The sequence below is a fragment of the Felis catus genome, chromosome B2 (assembly GCF_018350175.1).
Source record: "Felis catus isolate Fca126 chromosome B2, F.catus_Fca126_mat1.0, whole genome shotgun sequence".
Lineage (NCBI taxonomy): Eukaryota > Metazoa > Chordata > Mammalia > Carnivora > Felidae > Felis > Felis catus.
Window position 1 is genome coordinate 135,635,781 of NC_058372.1, and position 22,395 is coordinate 135,658,175.

The following is a 22,395-nucleotide window of genomic DNA, read 5'->3' on the forward strand; positions in this document are numbered from 1 at the left end:
ATCTTTCATCTGAAACCATCCAGGTCTTGTCTTTTTCGTGACGGGCTTATTCACCGTCTCCGTCCTTTCAAGCTTCTGGAAGGACTGCCACAGACTGGGTGGCTGATGAACAACACAAGTCTATTGCTGGGACGTCCAAGATCAAGGCTCGGGCCGGTGTCCGGTGAGGGCCAGCTTCCTGTGTCATACACGGACGGCCGTCTTCTCCCCGTATCCTCACATAGTGGAAGAGAAGTGGGATCTCTCTGGAGTCTGTTTTATGAGGGCTCCAGTCTCGTGACCTCATTGCCCCCAAAACCCCACTTCCTAATTCCATCGACATAGTCAACCCCAGTGTCCCCGTGTCCTAACACTTATCACTTTGGGGATTAGACTTCATATGAATGGTGGGGGGTGGGGAGGATGCAGACATTTGGTTGGTATCGTTTGCTCAGAACAACGTCAGGATTCATCCATGTTCCCACACCCGTCACATGTCAGGATTTCCTTCCTTCCATCGCATGTTGTACATGTCGCATTTAGTCCATTCCTTCGTCTGTCGGTGGCCATTTTCTCCAGTTGCACTTCTTAGCTCTTATAAACCATGCTGCTATGAATATGTGTATAAAAATAATCTCTTTAAGACTCTGCTTTCAATGCTTTGGGGTATACACCCAGCGGTGGAGTTGCCGGATCGTCTCATATATTTTTAAGCAGCCGGATAATTAGCCTTCAGCCAGAAAACCTGAACTTCCTGGGATCTCACTCTTCTCAGTTCATCTCGGGACCCACCTGCACATCCCTATCCTGGACGCTGTGGCTTCGGCTCCGGCTATTGATCTGTCCTGGTTGGTAGCCCAGGGTTGCCAGAGTGCTCAGCCTTTATGCTGGATGCTTCTCCTCCCATTCCTTCAGTCCCTCGCTCGCTCTGTCGATCCCTCAGGCATCACAAGCAGTAACATCTCTGTCCAGTTCAGATGCACAAACTCACGGCATAAGTGAAGAGAGGGCATAGCAGCACTGTCTCTATGGCCAGAGTTATGTCCTACGAGGGCACGATGTTCACCTTACTGCCAAGTCTCCTGCTAGTAAGAAGAAGGAAGGCTTTTTCTGTGCCAGGCATCTGGGCCCCTTGTGCATGGAACTGCTTTAGTCTCGACATCCCTGTTGGATAGGAATTGGTGATATCCCCCCATTTTATACATATGGAAACCAAAGTACAAGGAAATTAAATAAGTACCCAGTGTCCCCTGTCCCGAAAGAGGCAGAGCTGGGAGAGTATCAAGAATGGTGGAGGTAACCGTCCTGCTCTGTCCTTCAGAACGCAGTACTGTGTTCAAAAGTAGGGGTGAGGGGCACCTGGGTGGCTCAGTCAGTTAGGCATCCGACTTCGGCTCAGGTCATGATCTCACGGTTTGTGGGTTCGAGCCCCGCATCGGGCTCTGTGCTGACAGCTCGGAGCCTGGAGCCTGCTTCGGATTCTGTGTCTCCTTCTCTCTCTGCCCCTCCCCAGCTTGTGCTCTGTCTCTCTCTATCAAAAATAAATAAATGTAAAAAAAAAAAAGTAGAGGTGAGGGTGGGGAACTACTCCTTAAAGGAGTGGCCCGCCTGCAGAAGAAGAATGACAGTGACAGACACAGGCTCCGTGGACATTGTGGCCACTCCGTTAAGTGTACCCGAACAGAAGGATTTCAGGAATGAATTGGGAAGGTTAGCCCACGGAAGGTTTGTCAGTTCGAAGGCCATGCTGTGAGTGAAAGCCAAGCCTGTTCTGGGTTACAGAGGTGGCAGAGATCAGTAGAGGGAGGACGCCCCCGTTCCCCATGAAGAAAACGGGTGGAACTGCAAGACGTGAGTTCTCTCACCCTGGAGATGCGAAGCGAAGCTAGACGCGGCCGTGCCGTGGGCCCGCTGAGGGAGTTCAAGCCAACTCAGTGGGGGCCGGCCCGTGTGCCCTGTGCTCCTTCCTGTGCCCCACTGCCCGGGTGAGCCCGCCGGGTTGTCTGTCACACCTCGCACGGCCCTGGGCCCTCTTACGCAAACCACTGCCAGGGACCCCACTCTCCCTGGCCTGCTCTAGGAGCCTCAGACCATTGCCATCTGATGTGGAACGTCCCCGCTCTGAGCGCCAAAGGCAGTTTTTGAAAGAACGATTTCACCAAGTAGGACTGTGTTCAAGGAAACCATCCCAAGTGAGAAGAAGGTGGGCAAAGAGAAGAAATGTTTCTGCGTTCCAGTCTCGCATTCACGTGCTAACCCAAAGACGAACCCCTTTCCTTTCCGATATTTTCTTTTTTTTTTTTTCCTCCTGGATCCCATTCTTCAAGGAGATAATGCTGTTAAAATGTCTGCCTCCCTGTAAATAGGGGGAAAATTTATAATAACATGGACTAAAGTCCTGCATTTGATAGGATTCTTGCCTCCTTTGCCAACATACTCTTCTCCCTTTTCTTAGAGCCCAGAAATTAGATTTGGATTGCATAATTATTTATTAGATAGCCAGCATCTCTGCGGATTGCTGTACAACGTCAAGAGTGATTGCTGCTTCTGGCTCACTCCTGCCTCCCTAATAGCTAGCTGCGTTCCCCTCACTGGCAAGATGATTCTAGATAATCGAAGACCATTTACAGTCTTGTCTAGAAATCGGGATTCCGTGGTTCAGTCGTTAACGCAGCTCAAACTTTTCTCACCTCGTCCTCAATTCTCATATATCGTGCTGGTGAACCTACACAGACTAAGTACTGGTTCTCTTGAAACTCTTCATTCCCTTTCTTTTCCACCCCCCAACGAGTAACCCGTTAGTGCTTGGCAGCTTAATAGGTGTGGGATTGCCCTCCAGGAAAACAGAAGTGGTGAAATCCTTTTGGATAAATCACCCTCCTACTGCCTTTGCCTCTCAGCGCAAACCAGGCTTCTGTGTGCCTTTTGCCGTCCACCAAGAATGCATTCCTCACGGGGTCGATGGCGTCTTGTGTCCTGCTCCACCTCCGCCCCAGTCTAGCGTTAAAAAAGAAAGTCACCTGAGATCGCTCGAAGGCATTTGACATAGAGTAGGAGCACAGGACATGATCGCTTTTGTGTGGGGAGTAGGAATCATCTCAAAACCCCTTGGGGTAATCACATCTCACAACCCTTTGGGATAATCACGGTCCACGTTATGTCCCCCAGAAGTCATCTTTCTGTAACTTTCCCTCTGGTATTATGACTTTTGACAGTTCTGTCTTTACAGTTGACCGATACGATATCTCCATACCTGCAAGCACACAGGAAAATAGTATAGCAGAAAGAAAAATGAGTCTGTATTTACACTTTGTTAGCTATCAGATCCCTATTCCATACATCATTCTAGTACATCTCAGCCAGTGCCAGGGGGTGTGTGGGACCAACTCTGCATTTTAAATGTTTGGGGTTTGTTTTGTTTTGTTCTGTTTTTGAGAAAGAGAGCAAGTGGGGGAGAGACAGCAAGCTGACAGAGGGCTGTCAGCACAAAGCCCAAGGCGGGGCTTGAACTCATGAACCATGAATTCATGACCTGAGCCAAAATCAAGAGTCGGAAGCTTAGCCAAATGAGCCACCCAGGCGTCCCCCAACTCTGCATTTTACATGCAGAAGCAGACGCTCAGAGAAGGTGACGGACGTGTGCCATAACGGATGGGCCCTTGACAGAAAGAGAAGCATTATAGTCCAAAGGAGAGAGCTTTGGGGTCATGCAGAATTGAGTTTAAATCTTGCCTGGGCCTCCTACGATCAATAACATTTGAGCAAGTTAACTCCTCTCTCTGAGCCTCAGCTTCTTTATCTATAAAATAGCGTCTGATATTGACACCAACTTCACCACTTTGCTGTGAGGACAAAATGAAACGTCTCAGAGTAAAATGTGTGTGGGAAGGCAGGAGGCTGGCAATCAACGTTAGCCGTCCCTCTCTCGTGTTCACTTCAGGGGGTGGGGAGGGCTTCCTGAGTTGACCTTCAAGAACTGTCTTGTAACGCAGGTAACGTTGTCAGGCTCCAGGATTGGTTTTCCCGTTCAAGTGGGTTGAAACCAAGAATTAGAGGCCGAGTGTCCAGTTGCACCCGGCATGAAAGGCATCACCAAATTAAAGGAAGATGTTTAGCATTCTTTCTGCATTAGAACTGGGAGCCTTTAGTGATAGGAAAAAAAAAAAAAGGCAGACGCTTTTGCAAATGCTGTGAGGCACCAAAACTCAGCTTGCAAATTTGCAAATCAGACTCTCAGTGTTGTGTGTTAACTCAGGAGTTAAGGTTGAAAACCCTCTTCGTATCCTTCCTCTGACCTTGCAAACATTTCGAGGTGCGGCCTTGATGGCAAGAGAGGCTAGTGTTTGTTTTTATTAAAGGGTCTTTCCTGTGCTTTGTGCGAAGCCAGTCTCTTGATCGCAGCGGGGGCTGGATGGAGGGAGATCAAAACAGACCGGGAAGACTCAGCCCAGGCAGCCAGCATCCCCGATTTCTGAACTACTGCACTTTTTGTTTGTCCAGGAGGGTTTGCTCTCCTGCTGGTCCGTTTAAGGCGGGGCGGCCGGCTTGGGGGATGGGGGCGGGGTTAATTTGGTTATTGAGGAATCGTTTTCTATTCCTTAATGATTCAAATTTGAGCCTGTGTCAGTTGTTAGGGTGGTTTGTGAGCCTCAAGTTTGAAATACATAAAGATAAGCGTAAACATACGTACATGTGTATATAGGAGTTTTTAAATTGGTAGAAAAAAATATATGTCATATGAAATTTCCCCTTTTCACCATTTTTAAATGTACAGTTCTGGGGCCTTAAGTTCCTGTCACATTCTATGTGTAGTTATAATTAATTAATAGAATTTTAAAACGTAAAATTACCTTTATGCACATCTCTGTGTATCTTTTATATTTCATAGCAATTGCAAACACACACACACACACACACACACACACACACGCACACACACGGCGAGGAGAAGGGATGTGGTTTGTTGTTACTGCCCTTGTCCTTCTAGCATCGTCTCCCCCTGTGACGTGCTCTGGCTCCTTCCCTTTTACAGACTCGCCCTTGGTCCCTTCCTGCTCCCACCTACCCTTTCAGCTCTCTCCCCCCTGCTGAGCAATGGAACGTTTGGAGTGTTCTGTAGAAAGCAGCCCCTTACATTTTCCACGCAGCGCAGTATCTCATTCAGAAATCCTATGCTCTCATGTTCTGCTTTCTGTTATGATCGAGCTCGGTCTTTCAACCAGACTTCTCCAAGCCCATCATCAGCCTCTTTTCCCCCGGCCTCCTTTCCACCATTCAGCTGCAAATTCCCACGTTGCCTCCCCTTGACCGAACCACACCCTTCTGCGGGCACATCTCAAATCTCTGTCAAACTTAGATTCTGTTTCAGCGCTGGCTTCTGTGTTTTCTGTCAAGTCCCTTGGCCTGCAGTATATCGCTCACCTCCTCGGCCGTCACCCCCAGCTGTCTTTGGCAGGTCTCGTCAGATCAGAGCCTCTTGTTAGAACCCGCCCAGCCTCCTCATTGCATCCGACTGAGTCCTGTGTGGTTCTGGCAAAGCATGTCCCAGCTCTGTTTCCTTGGCGCCAGAAATAGCATCTGATGAGAAAGAAAGAGTGGTCTATAACTGTTTCTCGTGTGCATGTCGCAAGGATTCCTGTAATTTCATTTAAATGCTTTCTTCTAACGTGACAAGTGGAATGTCACTATGATAGAAGTTTCTAGAAATGCGTTATTTGATCTAAAATTGCGAGCCCATCAAGAAAGACTGAGGGTTGTAAAATGAACCGTCAGCGTCCCACCCTGTTAGCCAGCCACCTTTACCACTTCTTCATCCACTGCCTGGACATTCCGACTGTCATGTAGGTGACGGGCAACCATTGTGAAGGGACAGTACCCGTTTCTCAGCCTAAAACGCAAGCACTTAAGGAATATTCTTTAATATTATCACAGATCTTATCATTAAAGGGACCAAATACAACATACCACTTTAAAAAAGAAGCCTACCAGGACGCCTGTGTGGCTCAGTCGGTTGAGCGTCTGACTTCAGCTCAGGTCATGATCTCATGGTTCGTGGGTTCGAGCCCCGTGTCGGGCCCTGTGCTGACAGCTCGGAGCCTAGAGCCTGCTTCAGATCTGTGTCTCCCTCTCTCTCTCTCTACTCATCCCTCATTTGTGCGCTCTCTCTCTCTCTCAAAAATAAACATTTAAAAAAACTTTTTTAAATAAATAAAAGAGAAACCTACAACTCCAGCGTTTTAGGAAAAAAAACACTTAAAACAGCACAGGCTTTCAGTCACTCCAGTATCTGAGAGTTTGGAGACTTGTCTTAGTGATGATTTTTTGTGAAAAAATGATTTCTGTTTCCTTTGGTAAAAGTACAGTTGACCTTTGAACCAACACAAGATTGAACTGCACGGACCCACGTACGCGGATTATTTTCAGTAAATACGCTACTGTCCTGTAAATGTATTTTCTCTTTGTTTTGGTTTTCTTAATAACCGATTCTTTTCTCCAGCTTTCTTTATTGTAAGAATAGTACATACAACATACAATCTATGTGGTAATCAACTATTTACCTTACGAGCAAGGCTTCTGGTCAACAGTAAGCTGTTAGTTACATTTGGGGGGTAGAGTCAAGTATTCTTGGATTTTGACTATGTGGGGGTGGTTGGTGCCCCACATCTCCCATTGTTCAAGGGTCAGCTGTAGTTTATTATGCTCTTCAGTGAGACTCTTACACCCAGAGCTTTTTGTTCGGAAGCACATTTCCAAAGGATCCGATAGATCTCCATGAGGGAAATTATGAACGCTGCTGAACAATCAAGGAAAAGAGACTCTTGTAAAAAAAAAAAAATACACAAAAACAAGGGCTCCTTGAGTGTGAAAATGGAACTTAAACCACACCTTGCAACCATTCGTATTAGTCTTATAATACATTGAGGTTTACAAGCCAAGTTTGTGGAAAGGGGATCAACACATATGGCATAAAAATACACGTTAGTAGGCAAAGCCACGTGCTCAGGCCACGTTAGCGCTTCTTCATGCGGGTGGGAGGAGATCATTAAAATCACCCCTTCCTATATGTTCCTTTCCTTGACGTTGCTCTTATGTTCTGCTTGAGCGTACACAAGCTCACCCCTGTGAATTTTTTATTGTCATCATTTGACGTAGGCAAATAGAGATCTTTCGGCGATGAGCTTTTTTTCCATTCCCAGACCCCAGCTCTATCCACCGCACATCTCGTTTGCCTTAGGACAGTGAGATTCCTCTGGAGTCTTCGGGGTTAACCTGTCGCTCAGGGCCAGCGAGCCAGCAGGGACACCTGCTCAGTGAGCTGGCTCCTGTTAGTCAGCACGTACACGTTTAGGAGCTCAGATGTGCTGGTTAACAGCCAGGGACAAGCTTTGTGTCAAAGATACAAGTGTCTGTTTTTCTCAGTAACAGCACTGCTCCCATGACACTAAAGGTATATTGCAATGAACCCCTTATACCTTGTGTGTGCCCAGGATAAATTAACATCCATGGTTTCATATACTTTTATTTGTACTAGAAAGGTAGGGGCACCTGGGTGGCTCAGTTGGTTAAGTGTCCGACTTCGGCTCAGGTCATGATCTCGAAGTCTGTGAGTTCGAGCCCCGCATCGGGCTCTGTGCTGACAGCTCAGAGCCTGGAGCCTGCTTCAGGATCTGTGTCTCCCTCCTTCTCTCTCTCTCTCTCTCTCTCTCTCTCTCTCTCTGCCCTCCCCTGCTCACGCTGTGTCTCTGTCTCTCAAAAATAAATAAATGTTAAAAAAAAATTATTTTTAAGTACTAGAAAGGCCATTTAAGTTTTTATTTAAATTCCAGTTAGTTAACATACAGTGTAGTATTCGTTTCAGTTGTGCCATTTAGTGATTCAACACTTGCATCCAACACCCAGTGCTCATCACGGCAAGCACCCTCCTTAATCCCCAGGATCGCTTAATTTACATGAATTTCGGTCTGTGGCCTTGGTAAAACAAAAGAACATTAGTGTGGCTACAGAAGAAATAGGAATGCTTTCCAGTACTTCAACGGTTGTTGGCGAAAGAAAGTATCGGGGCGCCTGGGTGGCCTAGTTGGCTAAGCATCCGACTTCAGCTCAGGTCAGGATCTCACAGTTCATGACTTCGAGCCCCACATGGGACTCTGTGCTGACAGCTCGGAGCCTGGAGCCTGCTTTGGATTCTGTGTCTCCCTCTCTCTCTGCCCCTCCCCGACTCATGTCCTGTCTCTCTCTGTCTCTCCAAAATAAATAAAAACATTTAAAAAGTTAAAAAAAAAAAAAAAGAAATTCTATCGTATTGATAGTAGAGTATTGGCTTAGTGTTTTCATGGGTCTCCTAAGACTGTCAGAGCTGCTGACTTTAGAACTTGACCTCCAGGTATATTGAGACGCCCCTATATTATAATACCTGTATACTTCATTGATATTGGGAGCTTCTTTTTTAACCTCTGTTTTAAATTTTGTTTTATTTCACTTTGTCCATGTTGTCCATTTCCTCCTCACGAAAAAATATTTTAAAGCTTTGTATAACTGCTTTTCTGGAATTTGTAGATCAGTTTTATTCCACCAAGAAGGTCTTAAATAATAATTCTTGGGGTGCCTGGGTGGCTCAGTTGGTTAAGTTGCCTGCTCTTGATCTGGGCTCAGGTCATAATCTCATGGTTTGTGAGATCAAGCCTCACGTCGGGCTCTGTGCTGGCTGTATGGAGACTGCCTGGGATTCTCTCTCTCTCTCTTTCTGCTCCTCCCCCACTTGCTCTTTGTCTCTCTCTCTCTCTCTCTCAAAAATAAATAAATAAACATTCTAAATAAATAAATAAATAAATAAATAAATAAATAAATAAATAAAACAATAATTCTAGCAGGTTTCCCAGACCTTAGCAAAAAAAGCTGTGCTGTCTAACTTTGACTAACTCAGCTTCTTTGAGCCTGGATCACCATATATACAAAATGAATATAACGCAGGAAGAAGTCACCACATCCTCCAACTTACCTTTGTGCTGTTCCTCAGCTAATTTTACGGTGCACCTACTGTGGGCGGAAGGCTGTACAATGATACAACAATTGGTCAGAGTTGTTCTCCAGAGCTGTGCTGCCCAGGTCCATAGTGACCGATGACAGGTGGTTATTTAAATTTAAATTAACCACAATTAAGAATTTTGTCCTCCAGGGCACTAGTGTGTCATATTTGTGCGTTGTGTCATTGTCCCCACCCCATCAGACGCGCTTTATTCAGGAGGTCCCCAAAGTTCTCTGTATACCGTGACATCTTGAAAGTACTCGCCCTCGGTGGCCATTTATTTATTCAGCAGATGTTTGTGGAATCCCTACTGCGTGCAAGCCACTCTCCTAGACATTAGGGATAGGAGGAGAATGATGTGGTGAACAGATAAATTAGTAAATATTTACAGAGTCAGGGAAAGCCAGGGGTGGTTAATTCGTAAGCTTTCGTAATTTATTTTACCATTTTATTTGTTTTATTGAAAACTCATTTATTTTTTTTTTTTTAATTTTTTTTTTCAACGTTTATTTATTTTTGGGACAGAGAGAGACAGAGCATGAACGGGGGAGGGGCAGAGAGAGAGAGGGAGACACAGAATCGGAAACAGGCTCCAGGCTCTGAGCCATCAGCCCAGACAGAGCCTGACGCGGGGCTCGAACTCACGGACCGCGAGATCATGACCTGGCTGAAGTCGGACGCTTAACCGACTGTGCCACCCAGGCGCCCCTGAAAACTCATTTAAAACCAAGCAGTGTAGGTGAGTATCAAGTTCAGATCAAGATCACGTGACAGCTCGGCTCTCCTTTTTTTTTTTTTTTCCTTAAAAGATTGTACTTCTCCCCCAAATTGAGCCGAGCAACAACAGTAGGCAGTCCCTTGCCTACTGACATAACATAGGTTGTATCCGATGGGAACTACCTTATCACGGCAGTTTTTAGTTTTCATCTAAAACCCAAAAGATACATTAAGATAATCTTTTTCTTTATTCGCTTGTCCACGTGCGTCACAGAGAAAAATTGTAGTCGCAGTCCAGAGAGGATGTTGGTCTTGGGATTTGTGGCTAGGTCAGCTGACGCGCTTGATTTATTTAGCATGGGGCTGCGGGTCACGCGCCAGGGTGTGGATAGGACATTCTCTTAGGCTCACGTTGGACAGCACTGCACGTGTCAGAGCGGTCAGGGGAGCACGCTCATCTTCCCCGGGCATAGCAAGACTGGGGCCAGGGTGGCGAAAGTGCGGAAGGGCAAGAGGCAGGCAAGGCATGTTGGGAAGCCTGGGGGTCTGGCATCTGAGGGTAAAGAGGGGAGACAAGGCGGCCAGCTGGACTCCTACTGCTGGCCCACGCCTGCTTCCTACACTTTCCCAGCATGTCACGTTTGGGTGGTTGCAATTTTCCCACAGGAATTAGACGAAAAACAACTACACGGCTTACCTAGTCAGCCTGGCACCTGCTTGAAATTCTCAAAATACTATCACATGAGCATTGGAAAGGAAGGTGGTTTAGTCGTCAGCCGAAAATGCGTATTTCTGAATGTCCCGAAGAATTGAAAGCTGAAGCTCCAAGGAGGTATTTGTACACGCGCGGTCCTAACAGCGTTATTCACAGCAGTGGAAAGGTAGAAAAGAGCCGAGTGTCCATCAGTGGGTGAAGAAAAAAATGCACTTACAGTGAAGCATAACACAGCCTTCAAAGGGAAGGAAATTCAGACACATGCTGCGACGTGGACGAACCTTGAGTGTCATGCTAATTGAAATACCCCAGGTGCAAGAGGCCGAATGTTCTCTGGTTCCACTTGTGTGAGGTAGCTGGGGTAGCCAAATTCGTAGAGGAAAAAGCAGTTGCCACGAGCCGAGGGGAGGGAAGAAGGGGGAGTTAGCGCTGAACGGGTACACGGCTTTTGTTTTGCCAAAGGAAAAGCGTTCTGGAGATTGGTTTTACAACCGCATGAAGGTACTTCGTATGGAACTATATACTTCAAAATGGTTAAGATGGTCAATTTTCTATTACCGTATATTTTACTACAATTAAAAATTAAATACATATATTTCTTGAAATGAAATACTGTCAGGTTTAAAAACATACAGTACAGGGGCCCCTCGGAGCATCCGACTCTTGATTTCGGTTCAGGTCACGATCCCAGGGTCGTGGGATCAAGCCCCACGTCGCATCCGGGTCTGTGGTGAGCGCGGAGCCTCCTTGAGATTCTTGCTCTGTCTCTAAAAATAAAGGGGGAAAAAAACCATAATACGTTAGTTAAATACCCACTCGCTAATTCCTTCACTAATCATCCTTTTACTATTACCTGCTTCACATGTGAGCTCTTTAAGTATTGTTGTAACAGAAAAGTCATCGTGCTGACCTTTTAATTTTAATTTCAAATCGTAACCCAGAGTTCAGTAAATAGCGAGTTGCAGTCGTTAAATTATGTTATAAATGGCAATATCCTTTTTGTTGTCATTTTGTAGCTCTCCTGGGGACACTGCCTGTTGCCCAGGACCACCCACTATTATACTATTTGGGGAACACAGTATCCTGAGACCTGAATTCCCCTGACAAAGCATGGGCATTTGCTTGCTCTCTGTGGATGCTGGAAATATTTTCCAGCGTCTGATTAACTTCTGTTTCTTAAAAAGGTTTGCTCTTTGCAAAGCAGTTATTGACCAGCAGAGGAGACCACATTAGCTTAAGTGCAGCGTCAAAAGCAAGCACTTCAGTGCCCGTCCACATATCCTGCTGATGAGGAAGGTCTAAGGTTCAGCAAAAAGTCCTTTCTCGTTACTGTCTCCAGCACATCAGCACCTTCACTTTCTTAAAATCTGACATTGACGTTGTACCACATGGAATCCTTGCTTGGTCAACAGGAGATTCAGAAATATCTGTTCCCGGGGTACCTGGGTGGCTCAGTCAGTTAAGCGTCTGACTTCGGCTCAGGGCATGATCTCGCAGTGTGTGGGTTCGAGCCCCGTGGCGGGCTCTGTGCTGACAGCTCAGAGCCTGGAGCCTGCTTCGGATTCTGCGTCTCCCCCCTCTCTCTGCCCCTCCCCTAGGGGCTCATGCTCTGTCTCTCAATAATAAATAAAACTTTAAAAAAAAAAAGAAAAGAAAGATTTGTTCCTTTGCTCAACTATATATTGAGGGCCTACTCTGTACTCCAGGGGCTGTGTTAATACCCCGCCTGTAGGTGAACAAGAGGTGGTCCCTGACCTCAGAGAAGTTCAATAGGCTGTTCCTTCTTTTCACCTAATAGGAATGTGGAATCTTTTACAGTAGAAGCTGTAGGTTATCTCTGTAATTCTTCCTAGAACATTCCTGGCACCATACCTGGCTTACACTGATCTCTCCTGGAGCAGGCAGGTCACCATTGAGTGAGGCAGTTCCGAGGATTACAGCTTCTCCTTAAACATCGGGCTAAGAATTAACTTCTTTCTCCTTTCTGTCTTTGCTGCACGTTCTGCCTTCCTGGAAAATAATGATCCTTTCTTTTTGGAGTACTCCCTTCTGGAGGTGCAGATTATTCTCTGATTTCTCCTGTGACATGGTTTACAACAGGCCCCTGGCCATCTGGTAGACTCCAGGGTCCTAGTTTGATCCTAGGACCATTACCATTTGACGTCCATCAGTGTCCCCAAAAATAGCCTGAGCCCTGCCGGCAGCCCCCTTACTGCCATTCCCGGGTGAAGCCCCAGTCCTGTAAAGCATCCGTGTACGCGCATTACAGGGCCATCTGAACAGAAGAGAAAAGAATGCCTACCTGTGCTTCAGAAGGATCAGGAAAAGCTTTGTAGAGAAGCTGGCCTTTGAGAGAGACCTTAGAGAGCTCAGAGATTGATCTTGCGGGATTACAGACGAAGAAGCTTTATGTGCAGGGCCCAGAAGCAAGAAGACATGGGGAAATTTTAAGATATGGGGGCTTAACCTTATGCTTCAGAGCACATATTGTGCAGGTGTTTAAATATCACAACCAGAGTTTTTCTTCAGTAGGCCGTGAAAAGCGGGAGATTTTTGAGTTTGTCGTAGTTGGGTACCTTTTCAAAAGGACCTTTTAGACCATGGTAGAGTAGAGGGCATGTTGGAAGCGAAGAGCCCAATTAGGAAGCTTCACGATGTAGACCATTAGCATCTCAACCAAGGCAGGGGTACTTAGAAGGATCATTCCCCCCACATCCTCACCTATACTTGATATTTTCATTCTTGCCAAGCTAATGAGTGTGAGTTAGATTTTTATCCTTTTCGTTTGTTTCCTTGATTACTAATGAGAGTGGGCATTCTTTATATGGTTACTAGTCACTCCTTTGGCCCAGTATTAATTATTTGTCTTTTTCTTGATTTGTGGGAGGTTTTTTCAATTCATTCCAGTAACTAATCTTTTGACTGCTAAATATTTGCTTATATCTGTCTTCTCCCAGACTGTTCCTTATCCTTTATCCTTATTTATAATGTCGTTTTGTATACAAGAAGTTTTTAATTTTGATGTCAGATCTATAAGTCATTTCTTTGAAGGCATATTCTGTTCTTACCATATTTAAGAAATCCTTCCCTACCTCAAGATCATAAAGAGAGCTCCCAATGTTTTCTTCCAATATTTAGAGTTTTAATTTCAAAAGTTATGCCTTTGTTCTATATTGGATTTATGTAAGTGCCACTTGCGAGGTAGGAATCTAATTTTATTTCTCTCTAGCTGAACGTCAGTTGAATGGTCAGCCCTTTCTCTGTTTTGTGTCACTTCTATATACTGTCCCACACCTGCTGCGGTATCCTTCTGGGTTCTTTCTTATCTTCCATTGATTGATTCATGTAGTCTTATGCCAATACCATATGGAATTCATTACCATTGTTTTGTAGTCTGATTGATCTGGAAAGGCAAGTCCCTATCTTTGTTCTTAGGGTTTTACTTACCTTTGAAGTTATCTTACCTATCTGTGCCATTACTCTTAGGAATTTGAGAATTGGTTGGCCAAGCATCCCAAAGTGCTCTTGGGATTTTTATTGGAATTGCACTGAACTAATAGGTGAAGTTTGAGAGAACTGACATCTGTACAGTATTCTCGTCTGTGAACAGAGTACTTCTCTCCATTGACTCAAACCATCTTTTACGTCCTTCAGTGAAACGTTACAATGACTCACACCTTCATTTATTATTTGTTGCAACGTCCAATATTTAAGTTTCAGGCTACAGAACAACTCTACAGTAATAAAAACTCTAGTAATGAAAAACACATTCAAAAGCAGTTTGGGGTTCTGTCAGATGGGGGTGGGGGGTAGACCCAGCTTTCATTTTCTCCTATGGGATAACTCTCCTTCCTGTGTGGATCAGTAGTAATTCGTACGAATGTACAGACGTACTTCTGCCCCTTGGTTACATTCATTCCACCAATGGGCACTCGGTCCAGCAGCTGTGCACCAAACGGTAAATCCACTAACTGCATTATGCCTCTGTACCTTCCACCCATAGTAAAATTATGAACGACTTTTGTCAAATGATTTGCTTAAGTAAGAATCACTTTATCTGCGACATACTCCTTTCCGGTGAACCACGGTTCTTTCTGAAGATCACATTCAGGATTTTGCCAGCAGTCTGCATCCACGTTTCCCCTCCAGCATTATGGAGGATTGTTATTCTCCACCACACACACTTCTGTGCCTGTATCCAGCCTTCTTGGATTCTTTCCCAGTCTCCATGATTTCTCATAATTCGCTGAAGTGACACTAGATTCAACCCCGATTTCCCAATAAAGTCAGCACATCGACATTTATATCAAAACATCAGCCCACTCCTACTCACAAAAAAAGTACTTGTTTTCTAGTATTGCTGTGTTCTCTGTTATATAACCCCGAGCTGAGATGCACTTAAGTACCAGCCTTGCGTATTTAGTTAGGAGACTCCTGTTCTGACACATAAGACCATTAAAACCGTAGTGTGAAGTACATCTTTTAAAACAATGTCGTGGGTAAAAATGATTAGATAAGCAGCCTTTGAGTTGGCTGAACCTCTAAAGCTTCTTGATACTTCTTCATACTTTAAGGGTGATAGAAGGAGAAAAGAGTGTTTCAAATGCCACAGATGCTGAGGAGGGAATCTGGTAGGGAATTTTAAGCAATTGCACAGAAACTCCCCGAGCTTTCCCTCAATTCTTTCTCCAGATTAACGTGAACAATTTTGTCGTCATTTGTGTTTCTCCAGCTTCCAATTGTAGAAAAGATAAGAACCATCGCGCAGGCTGTATATGGAGCCAAGGATATCGAACTGTCTCCTGAGGCACAATCCAAAATAGATCGTTACACACAACAGGTAAGAGTTACACTTTTAAGGGGGGAATAAAAGTCCACCTGTGGCTCGTAAAATGCTCACTTTGACTTAAGGACTGATATTTGTCTCCCCAGCTGAACTCAGCCCCATCTACTTAGTCCACAGAGATTGAACTGATATCCCTGGGTAGTTTGTTGATTACAAATAGAACATTATAGCAAAGGTGTATACCCTCTGAAAGATACATCGTTGACTTTTGTGGTTGTCCGATATGCATCGTATGCGTGATGTCGTGTCTGTGACGGGATGGTTCATCCCTCCCGCTCAGCCAGGAGCATTGAAACTTGGATGTGCGGCTGTGGAGTCGGATTTGGGTGATTTCTGGTGCTTCCTGTTCCTTGCAGGGCTCTTACTCCCTTAGGAATGTTAGCACGGTGCCAGGTGAGGCAAGGCGTATGTAGTGCAACTTATAAAGATGGGGGTTCTTGGTGTTCATTTTTTCTGCAAGTGGTTCATTGGCTTGGGGCCGAGATTGCCCACCAGAGTCGAAGGCTCTGTCATCTTCTAGAGAGTGACAAAGACAAGTCAGCAAACAGCTGTGAAGGTGGCTGGGAGTCAGCAGCCAGAGTCCAGTCCTACGATGACCATCATTCATGGACTCTGCTGTGGCACGGTCAGCCACCTCGACCAAAACAACCGTATGCCTCGAATGCTCCCTCCACTTTGCTGTGATGTGATAGAAGTCAAAGCACTTCCAGAGCTGGCTGGTGACATGACTTCATTTATGAGTATCATTGATCTCTTTTTTAAAATTCCCGACCCCCATGGGGCGCCTGGGTGGCGCAGTCGGTTAAGCGTCTGACTTCAGCCAGGTCACGATCTCACAGTCCGTGGGTTCGAGCCCCGCGTCGGGCTCTGGGCTGATGGCTCGGAGCCTGGAGCCTGTTTCCGATCCTGTGTCTCCCTCTCTCTCTGCCCCTCCCCCGTTCATGCTCTGTCTTGCTCTGTCCCAAAAATAAATAAAAAACGTTGAAAAAAAAATTAAAAAAAAATAAAATAAAATTCCCGACCCCTAAATCCTATTTGTAAATCATATTTTGACTTTTTTTTAATTTTTTTTTAAGGTTTATTTATTTTTGAGACAGAGAGAGACAGAGCATGAACAGGGGAGGGGCAGAGAGAGAGGGAGACACAGAATCTGAAACAGGCTCCAGGCTCTGAGCTGTCAGCACAGAGCCCGAAGTGGGGCTCGAACTCACAGACCGTGAGATCATGACCTGAGCCGAAGTCGGACGCTTAACCGACCAAGCCACCCAGGCGCCCCATATTTTGACTTTCTGATAAAAACTACCAATGCCGGCCAGAGTACTCTCCCAGGTTTGGTAAGATAATTAGCAACTCATGTTTTCTTAGAATTTTCCACGTATGCCCTCAGCTTGTGCTTTTAAAAAATAAATGGTTCCCACAAATTGCTGTACATACTGGCATTGTTCTGCAGTGAAATTTCACTCGTGTGCAATGAAATGAGTAAAGTAAGGTCGTTGTCATTCATCTTTTTTTTTACGTGAGTTTAAAATAATGCTTAAGGATCATTATTTATTCTAGTGTTTGTTTTCGGCATTAAAACTTCTTGTTTATATGAAGTAATATGCTACTAGTATATACCCTGTTGGTTTTTTGTTTTTTTAAATATCTGGAGCGGCAAAATATTACACGGGCAAGCCTACGTCAGCTCAAATTATTTCATTCGTTGAATGATCTCTGAAACCCAAAATTCTGGCCCCCATTTCTATAGAGCAATTGTGATTGTCCCCCAGCAGACTTCTCATCAGTATATGAGACTATTCTAGCATTTGAAAACAGACCAGCCCCACCCTCCAATTGAAAATATTGAAAAATCTTCCAAATAGTTTTAAGTTGAATCATAAGAAATTCTGCATGTGTTACCTCTGAAGATTATATTCCTTTTATCCCTACCAACTGACTGAAGAAATATTCCTTAAAAGTTATGTGTCCAGTATGTGGTGGCCATTAATTAGCAAAGTCTCTGAAGAGACACTATGTACCCTTTAATCAGAACCAGGCTGCAAGGACACTGTCCTTTTTGTGAGACCCCACATGTGACTTCCTGCCCTTTCACCTTTGGAACTCTGGGTCAGGCATCGCCTTTGGTCCTCAAAAATAAGAGTCTTAAATAGTGACCTCATCTTAGTTCATATAATGTAATCGCAGATCAAATAACCATGATTCATAAACCAACACAAAGGGACCCTTTGCTTCCCGACAGCCTCCGAGAATGAGTGAACACGACTGAAAGCCTCATTACGGAGCCTTTCTCCATTTTTACCTTTCTGAGTCCCGGATATTAATATCCTTGGAAATAGTTTCTGACAGGGCCTTTGCTTCTCCTTTGCCTGAAAATAGCCACACTTTCCCCCCAAACACACACATTATGCTGCCTTCCTTACGGAGAGGTCTCCGAAATAAACAGCAGGTACTTTCAGCCACGCGATGATCACGTGGAAATGAATTTTCTTCCCATCTTCTTGCCCAGTGAACGAGTAGTGACCAGCACCTGCCGTGTGCCTGGACCTGAGCCTCGGGGATCGCGTGGAGTGCAAGTCGGACACATATAAGAAACTAACATCTGTGCTCAATGAACACCTTTCCTTTCTTCCAGGGGTTTGGAAATCTGCCCATCTGCATGGCAAAGACTCACCTTTCTCTGTCTCACCAACCTGACAAGAAAGGCGTACCCAGAGATTTCATTTTGCCCATTAGTGATGTCCGGGCCAGCATAGGCGCTGGGTTCATCTACCCTCTGGTCGGAACGGTGAGTAACATTCTCCGGAAACCTTCCCCAGGCTGTGTTGTCCTGATGCCTTAAATCCTTCTGTTCTGCCAACGCTTTGCAAATCGGGTGTTGGGAATTAATAGTATTTGCTGTTTTTCTAGACATTCTCTTCCACCATATAAAACACCTCTTCCGTCGTGGTTTGGGTTTTTCTTTCTTTTGTTTTTTAAATCGTGTGTTCAGGATCCCTTGAGTCATAAAACTGATTCCCCTCATAGAACATGGAAGAGAATAACTTGGTGGAATTCAGTCTGATATTTAAATGGTGGAATGGCTTAGTATGGTGCCTCTGGACCTTTTTCACATTATCGTACTCAAATGATAAGATTTTATTCTAGTCAGATAATGGAGGAGACTGCTCATGCCAGACAGGACCCGCCCAGCACCTCTAAAGGCTGGCAAAAATCCAGTGTTTCAATCCAACACATGGCTCCGTTGTTATTATGTAAACAAGCAATGAATGGGCCAAAAGTAGATTAAAAAGTGCAGAATCTTTCCCTTGACATTCACATGTTTCATCTAATATTGGGCAAGATGTTTTCAATCAGCATTTCTTGCATTCTCATTGCATGTGAGGCATGGCGATACTCTGAGGAGCACAGGTTTGCATAGCACAGAGGCATCTAGAAAGGTTGGCGTTGGCGTGCTGAATGCCCTCAGCACAGGGGCGGCGACAGCCGCTTTGGCCCGAGGTGGATGAGGGAACACGGTATGTGGAAGAAGAGAGTCGAGAATTCTTCGTAAGAGCTCTGAACCGGGGAAACAGTGAATTTCAACTCACGGGCACAGAAATACATGACAGACCCAGCGTGGTCCAGCGTGGCTGGGGTTGGACGGGCCGGGGAGTCTGAGAAATGGCTCGGGGAGAGCAAGACCGGGCCAAGCTGTTGCGGAGCTCGACTGCCGTCGGTGGGAACTCGGGCTTTTCTCCTCGGCGCCCTGGGGAGTCACTACAGGGCGGTTTCTGAGTTTGTTCGTTCGTTTTATTTTTGTAAGAGGAAAAATGTGATCTGATTTTTATTTTAGAAAAATAGCCCCGGCAGGAGAAGGAGCATGGTTAGAGGGCTGAGAGCCAGAGGTAAATGGCACTGCAATCGTTCAAACTAATATGGAGAGAAGAGGAGAATGCAAGACGGATTTTAAGGGTGGCCACCTACCTGTGGGGCGGGGGGAGGGGCACTTGCCGCCTGACTGTGGATGGCGGTGCCGTGGTCACAGAAGGCACACGGGGAAGGCAGATTGGCCGGGCCTAGATGAGTGTGGCGTAGATGTGGAGAAGTGCGGGCGTTAACGGGACACGTAAAGTGGCCTGTGGATCTGTTAGAAATGCAGACATAGCACTCAGAGGAGCAGGAAGCAAGGCCTTGAGAGTTGTAAGAATGTAGATGAAGGCAGAGCTTGAACAAGGGGAGAAGCACGGATAAGCACGAGAGACCTGAGAAGAGGGTGAAGGACGACACTCCAAGCACGTTTAGGGACACCTGGGTGGCTCAGTCGGTTGAGGATCTGACTCTTGATTTCGGTTGAGGTCGTGATCTCGCGGTCGCGGGATGGAGCCCCGCTAAGGATTCTCTCTCTCCCCCTCTGTCTGCGCCTCTCTCTCTCAAGAATAAATAAGTAAACATAAAAATTTTTTTTAAACGTCCACATTTACAGAGCCGCCCCAGGAGTCTGGGGGGAGACCAGGGCGTCCCTAGAAGTCAGGGCGGTGGCGGGCTGGGGGAGGGGTAGCAATGGCATTGGTATAGGGAGAAGGGTTCACATCCTATGGCTACTGGATGACATCTCCCGAGGGGAGGTGGGGCGGAGAAGGGGAGTGACTACAACAGGGGAGCCTTCCGGGGCGATGGAAATACTCTATATTTTGACTACTTTGATTGTGGTGGTGGTTCCATGACTATATTGGTTTGTCAGAACTCATAGACCCGTACCACCTGAAAAGGATGAATTTTATCGAGTATAACTTACTTATGCCTCAATGGAGATATACGTAAGGAACAAAAATGGAGAGTGAGAAGAGTTTGCTTTATGCCCCTTCGAGTGGCCTCATGACAGCAGCTCCTCAGGTGCTCAAAGTCTGCTGAGCTTGGGTCCGTGAAGGCCTTTGCTCAGGAACAAGGACACAGCCGGAGAGCAGCCCGGAGAGAGGAGGGGTGTGCCGGTGGGCCTCACCGAGGAGAAAGCCAACCTCCCTCAGAATCGGCCCTGTCTTGCCCTGTACAGATTCAAAACCCCGCAGTAACTGGCCCAGCAAACTCATTCATTCATTCATTCATTCAACCAGTATACGGAAGGCATGGCGCTCAGTGCTCCGGGAATCCCAGAATAAAGCAGCCTTCCATTTCAGACAGCTGACAGCTGGTGGGAATAGACAGAAGTGAATGGTTTGGTATGAAAATTAGGAATCAGTCCAGGGCACCTCGGTGGCTCAGTGGGTTAAGAGCGTCCGACTGCAGCTCAGGTCATGATCTCACTGTTCCCGAGTTCGAGCCCCGCGTAGGGCTTTGGGCTGACAGCTCAGAGCCTGGAGCCTGGCTCAGATTCTGTATCTCCCTGGCTCTCTGTCCCTCTCCTACTCCCGCTCTGTCTCTCTCTGTCAAAAATAAATAAACATTAAAAAAAAATTTTTTTTTAATTAGTTAATAACCTTAATAGGTCTGAGCATTTAACAGTCATCAGAAGTCATAATTTAAAATCTTGTGAAGGGGTGCCTGGGTGACGCAGTCGGTTAAGCGTCCGACTTCAGCCAGGTCACGATCTCGCGGTCCGTGAGTTCGAGCCCCGCATCGGGCTCTGGGCTGATGGCTCGGAGCCTGGAGCCGGTTTCCGATTCTGTGTCTCCCTCTCTCCCTGCCCCTCCCCCGTTCATGCTCTGTCTCTCTCTGTCCCAAAAATAAATAAAAAAACGTTGAAAGGGGCGCCTGGGTGGCGCAGTCGGTTAAGCGTCCGACTTCAGCCAGGTCACGATCTCGCGGTCCGTGAGTTCGAGCCCCGCATCGGGCTCTGGGCTGACGGCTCAGAGCCTGGAGCCTGTTTCCGATTCTGCGTCTCCCTCTCTCTCTGCCCCTCGCCCGTTCATGCTCTGTCTCTCTCTGTCCCAAAAATAAATAAACATTGAAAAAAAATTAAAAAAAAAAAAAAAAAACGTTGAAAAAATAAAATCTTGTGGACAGTAAACAAATATACGCTGTGGATCTTCTCCCATCCCAGCTAATACCACCAGACCCACATGTGAGACCAGTTCTGGGAAATCAGAATTCTGGAGCCGCCACTCATGCGGGAACACTGACGAATGACTAGTAGGAAAATGAATGTGAGGAATGGCGTTTGGGGGGCGGCCGCAGGCCCGCAGTGTCCTGAAGAGAGCCCCGGGCTGCCCTGTGGTGCCCCCAACCGCAGGGCCAGGCCAGGAACCGTCAGTGAAACAGTCAAGTGTGAGGACGCAGGAAGGAAGCAGTGCCTGACTAAAGAAGTTCCTGGAGGTCAGGAAACGGTCACGTGTAGTTGGTGGCCTTAGCGTCCGCTTTCTATGACAGCGGGAAGTTGCGCGTGTATCAGGGCAAGCGCACCGTTGGAGGCCAGGATCGCCTAATAAGGGCTGGTATTTACTTTTACTTGACCCCATTCTGGGCCCTGCTACGGTCTTTTGAAATGCTTCGAACATTCATCACCCGTGTGGGAGACACAGTGTAGTAATTTCCTGCTGAGATGACTGAGGGAAAGGGAATGGGGACACCGGAGGGGCTGGTTCCTGCAGGTGGGAAAATCCTAGCATCCTGAGTCACTCTTACTCTTAATCACGAAACATGTGCTTATTTGAGTTCTTTTTTTTTTTTTTATTTTCAATGTTGATCTTTGAGAGAGGGACAGAGCACGAGTGGGAGAGGGACAGAGAGAGACAGAGATACAGAATCTGAAGCAGGCTCCAGGCTCTGGGCTGTCAGCACAGAGCCCAATGTGGGGTCTGAACTCACAAACCATGGGATCATGACCTGAGCCAAAGTGAGACGCTTAACCGACTTGAGCCACCCAGGTGCCCCCTGAGTACTTTTGAAATGCATATCCATCTATCCATTCCAGAAAGAAAGGCCAAACTGAGACCTCAACATCAGAAAGCTTCTCAGTTTTTCTGCAGTGTTCATTCATTCATTCATTCATTCATTCATAAAACCACGTGGAGGCGAATAAGATCAAGTCCTTCCCTAATGGGCCTTCTGCTATACCGTAGTAAAAGAAATCATACAAGTACAGGAAGCTGTAGGCTTTATGACAAAGGAGAAACAGCCCCCAGCTATGTAGTAGGTTCC

At 46.1% G+C, this 22,395-nt stretch overlaps 1 protein-coding gene across 6 annotated transcripts in view; it reads left to right on the plus strand.

The window, feature by feature from the left end:
• Positions 1-22,395, plus strand: part of MTHFD1L (methylenetetrahydrofolate dehydrogenase (NADP+ dependent) 1 like) — a 188,845-nt gene that overhangs the window by 117,984 nt on the left and 48,466 nt on the right. For all 6 annotated transcript variants that reach the window (XM_045058206.1, XM_045058208.1, XM_045058205.1 and 3 more), the window contains 2 exons: positions 15,169-15,276; positions 17,915-18,067. In XM_045058206.1, the coding sequence (XP_044914141.1) occupies positions 15,169-15,276; positions 17,915-18,067 (261 nt within the window). The remainder of the gene's footprint in view (positions 1-15,168; positions 15,277-17,914; positions 18,068-22,395) is intronic.